At 52.6% G+C, this 10,781-nt stretch overlaps 1 protein-coding gene across 1 annotated transcript; it reads left to right on the top strand.

Annotated features, from left to right (window-relative positions):
* The first annotated feature begins 4,043 nt into the window (after positions 1-4,043).
* LOC101439633 (cationic amino acid transporter 4-like) lies at positions 4,044-6,570 on the top strand. The gene is made up of 4 exons (XM_058281018.1): positions 4,044-5,041; positions 5,315-5,940; positions 6,174-6,282; positions 6,389-6,570. The coding sequence occupies exons 1-4, from the start codon at positions 4,060-4,062 to the stop codon at positions 6,568-6,570; spliced, it is 1,899 nt and encodes a 632-aa protein (XP_058137001.1). The 5' UTR covers positions 4,044-4,059.
* Positions 6,571-10,781: the final 4,211 nt, after the last annotated feature.

Below are 10,781 nucleotides of genomic sequence, written 5' to 3'. Positions count from 1 at the left end.
GAAGATGTTTCCCTACATTTCTTCTAGTAGTTTTATGGTCTTGGATTTTATATTTAGGTCTTTGACCCATTTTTAGTTGATTCTTTTATAGGGAGTGAGATAGGGGTCCACTTTAATTCTTTTAGTTAAATGGATATCCAGTTCTCTCAGCACCATTTGTTGAAGAGATTCTTTTGCCCATTAACATGGACTTGGTAGGTTTGTCAAAAATCAATTGGCCATTGAGGTGAGGGTTTATTTCTGGATTTTCAATTCTATTCCATTGATCATTTTGTCTATCTTTATGCCAGTGCCATGCTGTATTAATCATTGTAGCATTGTAATATGTTTCAAGGACAGGTAGTGAAATTCATCTCATGTCACTCTTCTTTTTTAGAATGCTTTTGGCCATCCGGGTGCACTTTCCCTTGCAAATGATTTTGGTAATCCACATCTGCTACCCATCTAGAAGATTTTTTTATAGCCTGTTTCTGCCTGTCCTCTAGCTATTTTTCTGAGAGAGAAGAAAGTCCTGTGTCTTTCTAGTCTGCCATCTTCCCGGAAGTCTCACTTTTTAGTATTTAAAGTTTGTTTTACATGGCACCAGTATAGCTACCCCTGCTCTCTTTTGGTTACTGTTTGTATGAAATATCTTTTTCCAACCTTTTCTGAAGCTTCAGAGGGGGACCCCCCCAGGGCACACAAGGGGAAGGTGGTGCACCCCCCTGAGTGAGTGGTCTCAGACTCCACCTTTAGGGGCCTGGCTTTGACTGCTGGAAGGACCTGAGACTAGACACTTAGATCTGCTGATTGTGAATGAGGACAGGGGAAAGAAAACCTGTCTCTCAGTGAGAAGGTACCTTTGTGCACAGTCCAAGGTATTGCCTTGGTGGTGGGGAAGTTCTGATGAGCCTGGGGTTGACTGTGTGTGCATGAGACATGCAACATACTGCATGAAGGAATGGCAGTGTCCCAATTCACGTTTTCATTCTCCCAGGAGGGAAAGGGATGGAGACAATTGAAATGGAAAGACTTGACAGGAAGAAACCTGGACAAGACTCAGAATGGGTAAAAGGGGCCATCTGCTGGTCAGAAAAGATGAAACGGGGTAGCTGTAGGATCCCCTGGGGATATACCTCCAGATCGTTCATTAGGGAGGATGTTGAAACATTGACACAATAACGATCGGACCAAGAGAAAGGATAGAAAGAAATTGATTAAATATTGCTGTTACATTTGGGCCAAGGGAAGCATTTTACAGCCCAATGTGTTTTGGACAAAATATGGAGCAGATGAGGATGGGTTATGTGCCGACTTTGTATTTTGAAACATGAAAGCTAAAACTCTGGACCCAGAAACCAAGTCTATAAAAGCTAAAACCTGGGACCCTCTAGTGAGCCTTCTTCTGCCCCATGTTTCCCTCCCCTCCTGGGACAGGAACTGGCAAACGTGGAAAGTCCAACAGAACCTACCAAAGCCCCCAGGGAGGCAAAGGGCCAATTGGCACCAACCGCCCCACCCCTTATGACCCACCAGCAGTTAAGGAAGGAATTGGAACAATGGAGGAAGGACATAAAGGGCTTTCTGTTCTCCAAGGCCCCTGAAGAAAAGAGGGTGAGGGAACGTATTCCCATTGAGCCTCTCTACCCCTTGAGAGAAGTATCAATGGGACTAGGAGAAATCGGTTATGTAAATGCCCCACTGACAAGTACAGAAGTCAGAAACTTTTTAAAGGAGATGAAGTCATTAATGCAAGATCCAGTGGGGCTAGCTGATCACAAGTAGATCAATTCCTAGGCCCTAGTTTATTTTTATATATGAGGTCTCAACATATGTCTATATTGAATATCCTCTTTACTGTAGAAGAAGGGGAAGGGTGAGGAGGGCGGCTATGAAGGAATGGGAAAGGCAACAGGCACCTGGACCAGGGTAATGGCAGGAGAGAAAAAGTCCCTTAACTGGGATAATAATGGTCAGGGTGATGAGCACAAATAAAGGATCTTAGAGACCTCATTATTCAGGGAATACAATTGGCCATACCTAAATCCCAAAATTTAAAGAAAGCCTTTGAGGTGAATCAAGAAAAAGATGACACTCCCTCTGCTTAACCTGCAAAGTTGAGGGACCATGTGAGGATCTATTCAGGAATGGACCCTGGTGATCCTGTGCCCTAGGAATGCTAAAGGTCTGCCATCTAAAGGGGTCTTGGCCTGATATTCAGAATAAGATCCAGAAAATGGATGGATGGGTGTTGGGATGGATAAACCACTGGAGGAGTTATGGAGAGAGTCTCAGAAAGTGTTTGGGAGAAGGGAGGAGGGAAAGCAGAAGCAGAAAACCAAAGTCATGATGAGCATGGTCGACCACATGGTCCAGAAAGATTAGAAGCAAGGCAGGGAGGAGGCAGGCAGAGCCAGCTGGGTTAGCTTGGATAAAGGGACTGAGAGAGTGCAGGACTCTGCAGGGTGTTATCACTGTAGCAAACCTGGTCATTTTAAGAGGGAGTGTCCAAATTTACAGAAACAAGGTCAGGTCATACCCTGGATGAAAGAGGATGGATGCATTCTGGTTTGGTTCGATGTGGCTGGGTCTGGCAGTCATTTGGCTCTAAACAAGTGAAAATCATTCACACCATCCTTTTCACTTTCAGTCATACAGCAATAGTAGGATGACACTTGGACTCAGGAAAAAAATCAGCCCCAGGGAGTTTAGATGGCCGCCTGAGGACATGGGATACTCCATGTGACTAGTCTGGGAGCAGGGTCAGTGTCCCCCAGAGTCGTCCACACCTAACTGTGACTCCTTGGGCCTCTGAGGGGGTGCCCAATGCTGGACAGCTGCAGCTTGGCCCAGGAGGCTGCTTTAGCCCTCCTCAGAAGGGCGGTGTTTGTAGCTAAAAGCTCAGAACATCTAGCATTTGTAAAGTGCTTGGTCGCAGGCACTCCCCTCCCCATCCCCGCCACCCCCACCCAGGGCCACTCACCAAACCCCCAGGCTCAGCTCATTAGAGGCCTCCACACCTCTGATGCAGAGGTTCGGGTGCATTCACGGCAGGAGCTGCCTAAGGGGTGAAGTGGGTGGTTAAAGAGGCCCATATCTGCGTCGAAACCCCACCCTCCAGCTCACCCAGTGACCCTGCACCAGGCTTGGTGCTTCCTGATGGCCTTCCCTTCTTTATCTGTGGACACAGAGCTTCCCAGGAACCTGGCCAGCGCTGGTCTTGATCTTGTAAAGAAGGGTAGGGTGGACCATTTTGGTGTGTGCGTGGGGAGAGAGAATGCGTGGGTGACTGAGGTGAAGGGAGGTGTGCAGACATGGGGGTCGGTGTGTGGAGTGCGGGCGCCAGACAGCGAGGCGGTGTCCGGGGTCCTGGCCCCAGGGTGGGGTTGGGGTGGAGGGGAGGGTGGGCTTGCGACGGATCTGGGCCCCGGTGAGGGAGCGACCCGGGGCACTGGCGGGGCGGGGCGGGCGCAGAGGGGCGGCGGCGGCGGCGGCAGCAGGTGGGTTGCAGCCAGTTGTGCGAGTAGGGCTGAGAGCCAGCGGGGACGGGGGTTGAAGGCCCGTGTGCTTGGGACAGGGACGCGGCGGGACTAGCGGCGCGGAGAGGTGCGCTGGGCGTCAGGCTCTGGACCTGGGACTTGGCGCACGGTGAAGGAACTGACCGCCGTGGTCAGAGGTGAGCTGCTCCTATTCCGGGTTTCCACCTTGCTCTCAGATCCCAGATGAGGAGGGTTTCCCACCTCACGCTCCCTGGGAATGTTCCCACCTTGCCCTCAGTGACACTCGGCTCATCCCCCAGTTCCGGCTACACCAGATTCGCTGGGGAGAGGAGGCGGGCAGGCAGGACCCCCGTGCTTCCCTGAGACCCCCTGCACCCCCTGCAGCGAACTCTGAGCCCTCCCCCAGCTCATCCCTCCCACAAGTGCATGTGCTTGCATCCCCAGGTCAAGGACAGGACTGGGCTGTGGGTAGGCAATCCAGAAGGGACTGAAGACTGCCTGACCCTGCTGGACAGCCCATCATTCCCCTCTGACCCTGGCAGGTGGCTGGTCGGTCCCGCACTCCTCTCTGCTGCCCACCATGGCCTGGAGACTGCCCAGCACCGCCAGCCTGGCACACTTCTGCAGGAAGCTGAACCGGCTGAAGACCCTGGAGGAGTCCACCATGGAGACGTCACCGAGTCGTGGCCTGTCCACACTGGACCTGACCCTTCTGGGAGTGGCTGGCATGGTGGGCGTGGGCCTCTATGTGCTCACGGGCACTGTGGCAAGGCAGATGGCCGGTCCAGCTGTGCTCGTGTCCTACACGGTGGCTGCCGTGGCCGCACTGCTGGCAGCCCTGTGCTATGCAGAGTTTGGAGCCCGCATACCCAGTCCGGGCTATGCCTACCTCTTCACCTACGTGTCCATGGGCGAGCTGTGGGCCTTCCTCATTGGCTGGAATGTGCTGCTTGAGTGCCTCATCGGTGGCGCTGCCGTGGCCCAGGCCTGCAGTGACTACTTGGACTCCATGTTCAATTACCAAATTCGCTACCTCACTGAGACCCACATAAGCACCTGGCAGGTGCCCTTCCTGGCCCCATACCCAGACTTCCTGGCATCTGGCATCATTCTTCTTGTCTCCGCCTTTCTCTCCTGTGGAGCCCGCGTCTCCTCCTGGCTCATTCACACCTTCACTGTCATCAAACTCTGCGTCATCCCCTTTATTGTCACCATGGGCTTCTCCCTGGCCAGCCTGGAAAACTGGAGTACGAAGGAGGGTGGCTTTGCACCCTTCGGCTTCTCGGGCATCATGGCTGGCACCGCCATCTGCTTCGTTGCCTTTGAGGGCTTCAGCGTTATCACCGCCTCTAGCAAGAAAGCCCAGAACCCGCGGAAGGCCGTGCCCATGGCCATCGCCATCTCTCTTGGCCTGGTGGCCACAGCCTACATCCTGGTCTCCACCGTGCTTACTCTCATGGTTCCCTGGCACAGCCTCGACCCAGGCTCGGCACTCGCCGATGCCTTCTACCAGCGGGGCTACAGCTGGGCCAGCTTCATCGTGACAGCGGGCTCATTCTGCGGTGAGGAAGCAGCATCTTGCAGGGTGGGAACTGGGTGGGGTGGTAGGGAGAGATGCAGCCCCACATCCTGGGCTTCCGGGGTTGACCCCTACTGTGTAACTGTCCCAGGAGGGTTCTGATTATGAGAGAATCCCCCACTCCCACTCACCACCTTCCCCAAATTCTCTAACGGAACTGTGACTGACACTGGGTGGGAGGTGACTGAGCACCCACACCCAGCGAGGCTCACGCACCCTTGCTGACGGGCCCCTCACTCTTGCTCCTCTGCCACAGGCATGATCACGGCCCTGCACAGCATCCTCTTCTTCCTGCCTCACTTGGTCTACACCATGGCGGCTGACGGGCTCTTCTTCCAGGTGTTTGCACACGTGCACCCCAGGACCCAGGTCCCTGTGGTGGGGACTCTGGTGTTTGGGGTCCTTGTGGCCCTCCTGGCACTGGTGCTGGACTTATATGCACTGGTGCAGTTCATCTCCTTTGGGGCACTGCTCGTCTACACCTTCATGGCCGCCAGCACCATAAGGCTGCGCTTCCAGAAGACCCCTCCCCCCAGGTCCCTGGGCCCAGCCAGCCCCGACCCTGAGGCCAACTCAGTGTCCCTCCAGTGGGTGAGCAATGAGCATGCCTCAGGTCCCGAGCCCGGGCAGTTGCAACAGGCCCTGAGGCCCTACCTGGGCTTCCTGGGCGAGTGCAGCCACGGAACTGCTGTGGCTTGGGCGCTCGGCCTCCTGGTGGCCTCTGCCATCACCCTGAGCGGTGTCCTCATCTTTGGGGACTCGGCCCTGCATCTCCCACGCTGGGGCTACACCCTGCTGGCCCTGCTCAGTGGGGTCACCTTTCTGCTCAGTCTCGCTGTCCTGGCGGCCCACCAGCAAGAGCACCTACAGGATACCTTCCAGGTACCACCCCAACCCACCCCCTCCACCCCTTGCTCATAGTCCAGCTGGCTCCATGGCCATCTGCCGCCACTGCAGAATGAAGGAGGAGGACTTGGAGGGCTGGGGATGCCACTGCATCGGACCCCCTTTCTTTCTGCATGGGGGGTGGGCACATGCCTCCCAAATCTCCCAAGGAGGAAAACAAGGCCCTCGGCCAGCTGATCTTCCCCACAGCTCAGCTGTTGTCCCCTCAGGTACCCCTGGTGCCCCTGACACCAGCTTTGAGTAACCTCCTCAACATCTACCTCATGCTGAATCTAGGCTACCTGCCCTGGTTGTGCTTTTTCATCTGGCTGCTGATTGGTGAGTTGGGGTGAGGTGGGGCATGGGAGGTTGGGATGCTGAGCATGTGGTGGGAAGAGGGTCAGGAGGGCTGGATCTGCCTCTGAGACCCCTCCCATCACCGCAGGACTCACCACATACTTCAGCTATGGCATCCGGCACAGCAAGGAGAGCCTGCGGGAGCCACAGGAGCAGGCTAGTGAGCTCACACCATATGGTATTGCCCAGTGCAGCCTGGAGGAGACGGTGCAGGCCGTGCAGCAACCTGCCCAGGAGCCTGACTGCACAGAACAGCCCATCAGGCCATGAGGCCACCCGTGGCCTGCTAGTGCCCATGCCACTTCTGTCCTGGGCAGCTTGGGCTGGTGTGGGTCTGAGAGCCTCTGGCCCTCAGGCCCTTAGCCAACAGTGCCGAGTTCCGGTCCTCAGGGATTGGGCTATGGCCAGCAGTGGTGATGTGGACACTTGCCCAGCACCTTCAAAGGGATTGTGACACGCTAGGGCAGGTCTGCCTCTCTGATGTCTCATGGTAGCATTCAATGCAGACAGTTCTTCCATCTGGGGGGCCTGGGCCTCCCAAATATAGGCACCCCAGGCTATGGGGGGCAGCTGTCCAGACAGGTTCCTAGGCACCACCTGGCGCAGCAGTGAATTCCAGAAGCACTGGGTGCCTGTCCTCAGGGCTCCCAGGAAGCCCGGTGGGCAGGCTGGGGCTGGGCTGGGGGTTACCAAGGACTCACATAAAAGGACCCAAAGTGCTTCAGTGACCACCAACACAGCCCCTCTGTCCTCTCCTCCCCTCCCAGCCCTCCTGTCCCTAGCGTGGCCCCCCAGGGAAGGGGCCGATGCTGCTAAGCTGAGCAGGTGCTACCCCCCACCTCCATTCTGCAGACAAGCCCCAAAGCTGGATGAGATCTGCCCTGGGTGGCCTCTTACTACCTTGCCTGGGCTCAGGCTGCAAGAACCCCAGGGAAGGAGAGTTCAAAGGTGGAGTCCACAACAACCAGTGAGCGGCACCTGTGGGAGACAGTGGAGGAGGTTGCACCTGTGGAAGATAGTGACAGAGGCTGGGAGAATAGCTTGCCATCAGCAACCAGAGATGTGGGTGCCCCAGGCTTTCCCTGTCTCCATGGTTTCATAGCAAGTCTCTGTATGGAAACAGATGGCTCTGCGTTTCCACATCAGGGAGCATCTGCCAAGGTTAGAGTAGGGAGGGTGGGACGGTGGTGGGGGGGAGGAAAAGAGAGTCTTCCTGGGGGTGTGAGGGTGCTGGTCTTTCATCCCTGATGTCCCCCACCCTTCCAGGTCCCTGACCCAGGAGGAACAGCTCCAGGCCTCCGGCATGAGCTGGTGGTGGGACCAGAGTCCCGACCCCTGGTGTCACCACCTGGTTGGGGGTGGAAACATGCTGGGCCCATCTAAGGCCTCTGGGCAGCCTGCTGCAGGGTTGTGAAAATCAGCTGGGTCCACACGTGGTGAGCTGTCACACACGGCGCCTTTACCTGCAGATAAGGACAGCGGATCAGGGCTCTGGCCACCGTCCTCCCAGGGAGCACAGCAGCCCAGGACAATGGCCTCAGCATCCAGCTGGCCTGCAGCTCACCTCCTCGTACTTGTTCCTCCAGGAGAAATGGGCTTCTCCGTCCACATACAGCAGCAGCAGTTCACAGAGGAAGGTGACCTTAGGAGAGGCAGGGTAGACCCACGTCTAGCTCCCCAACCCAACCTGCACCCCAAGATGCCGCCCACAAGCACAGGGTGCTTACCCACACAGGCACCACAGCCACAGCCACGGGGAGCAGGTGGCAGCCACTCAACTGACCCAGACAAGCTGCTCCAGTGCCCAGAGTGATGGTCGTGGGAATGAGTCTGAACCTCCCTGCCTGAGAGAGAGAGAAACCTGGCTGATCCAGCCTCAGGTCATACCTATGGCCCCACACCTCCAGCCTGTCTCCCCACTGGGCCCCTCTGGCCTCTACCCACCCAGTGACCAGGATGTCAAAACAGCCTGAGGACAGCAGGAGCCCAAGGAGGAGCCAAGGAAAGCTTTAGAAGAAATGACCTCTGATCTGACACTGAAGATTGTGAAGTTCAGCAAGTAATAGAGCTGGGGTGGGATGAAGGAGGAGTATATGCAAAGGCTGAATGAAAAGCAGGAGAGAGAACTGGGAGCCATGGAAGAGTGGTGAGCAAGGGTGTGCAGAGTGGGGTATGACCCCTGCCTCATTGTCTGCTCTCTGTGTCTGTTTGTTGTGCACTTGTCTCTCTTTAGGAGGCACCAGAAATGGAACCCTGAATCATGCATGTGGGAGGGAGGCACCCAATCACGTGGGACACCTCTGCTCCCAATTATTGGGTCTCTCAATGTGTTTACACATTGTGCCTCTTCATTAAATTGTCTTGTAAGAGCTCACCATGCCATCCTATCACATCAACTCACTGTTTTGCCTGTTTTCTGTAGGAAGCACCAGGAACTGAACCTGGGACCTATGTGGTAGGTGGGCATTCAGCTGCCTGAGTCACATCTGCTTCCCTGTTGGGAGATTTTTGAAGACTGAGTCAATCTCTTTAAATGTGATTGGTTTGTTAACTTCTTGTATTTCTTGTGGTGTCATTGTAGGTAGTTTGTGCATTTCTAGGAATTTGTCCATTTCATCTAGTTTGCCTAGTTCATTGGCATATAGTTTCTCATAATATCCTCTTACAATCTTTTTCTTTCTGTGAGTCCAGTTCTGACTTCCCCTTTTTCATTTCTGATTTTATTTATTTACATCTTCTCTCTTTTTTTTCTCTGTTGGTCTACCTAGGGGTTTGCCAATTTTATTGATCTCAAAAAACAAAGTTTTGGTTTTGTTGCTTTTCTCCATTTCTTGTTCTCAGAACCATTTATTTCTGCTCTAATCTTTATTACTTTTTTCCTCCTGCTTGCATTGGGAATGGTTTGTTCTTCTTTTCTAGCTTCTCATTGTTTGGTTAGATCTTTGATTTCAGCTTTTTCTTTATCTTTTTAAATATAGGTCCATAGTGTTATAAATTACCCACTCAGACTTGCCTATGCTGTATCCCATAGGATTTGGTAAGTTCTACTCTTGTTTTGTTTTCATTCATCTGAATATATTTTTCATAATTTCACTTATAACTTCTTCTCTGACCCACTGATTATTTAGGTGTGTCTTTCGTTCAGCCCCAAACATTTGCAAATTTACCTCTTTCCTGTCAGTTATTTGAGTTTCATTCCATTCTAACATGCAAAAGTGCTTTATATAATTTCAGTCTTTTTGTATTTGTTGAGGAATGCCTTGTGTTAACATGTGGTCTATCCTGGAGAAAGACCCATGAGCACTTGAAAGAATGCATAATCTGCTGAGTTTGGTTGCAATTTTGTGTGTATGTTGGGTCTAGCTTGTTTATCCTAGTTTTCAGGTTTTCTGTTTCTTTGTTGATCTTCTTTCTAGGTGTTCTAATGATGTGAGTGGGGTTTTGAAATCAACAACATTTATTATAGGGATGTCTGTTTCTCTCTTCATTTTTGCCAGAGTTCATCTGATATATTTTGGGACATCCCTGATAGGCACATATTTATTTATGGCTGCTATTTCTTCATGGTGGATTGTTCCTTTTATTAATATGTAATGGTCATGTGTATCTCTGATATGTTGAGGCAGCAAGAAGCAGAGTACCTTTGGGGAGTGGGTGGAGAATAAAAACTTCTGCATCCTAAAAAAAAAATCCTGTGTCTCATCTGGGGCTTTGATATATTCTTTTGCTTGGAACATTTCTTCAATTTTCATAGCATGCCTTGTAATTTTTTGCTCATATCTAGACATCTCGTTAGGATGGTGATTTTACTCAAATGCTCAATTTCTCTTTCATGGGAATTTGGTGGCGGGAGGTTGTGTGTTACTGCTGTTCTTTGATTCTTGGTTCAACCTGTTCTGAGTCTTTAGGATTGTCAGTCAGTTGCTCAAACCTGGGCCCTGGAGCCAGTATTGGGTTGCAGACCCACTTCCAAGAGCCTTGGGGAGGGACTCTGTAAAGGCCACAATAGCCTCAGGTATTTATGTACTTTCAATTACCTTCTGTAAATTTCCTTAGTCTGCCAGGAGATGGCACTCATCAACAGCCCTTTCAGCTCAGAGACTGGCTGAGTGTTGGCTGCAGCAGTTACTGGATCAACATGATAAAGAATCCTCCCTGGAGACTAAGTGTCTCATAATTCAAACTTGCTCAAAGGTAGTTCGGCAACCTTTGCCGGCAGCCCCCTCTCTTCCCAGGTAGGAAATAATTCCTCTCCCCTCTGCATCCTCAACAACCAGACTCAGTCAGGATAGAGGAAGAGTCAGAGGGTTGGATATCTCTAGCCCTTGTCAACTCCCAGGGCAAACGATGGTGTGGTCCCACCAGCATGGAAGGACTCCTGGGATAAAGCGACCAAATCTGCAGAAACTGTAGCATTGATCTGGAGAAAGTGGCCACATTAGTTGCTGAGGGCAGGGAGAGGGAAGAAGAGATGAGATGTG

This window comes from Dasypus novemcinctus, chromosome 19 (assembly GCF_030445035.2).
Source record: "Dasypus novemcinctus isolate mDasNov1 chromosome 19, mDasNov1.1.hap2, whole genome shotgun sequence".
Taxonomy (NCBI): domain Eukaryota; kingdom Metazoa; phylum Chordata; class Mammalia; order Cingulata; family Dasypodidae; genus Dasypus; species Dasypus novemcinctus.
This window is presented reverse-complemented; position numbering and strand designations above follow the sequence as displayed.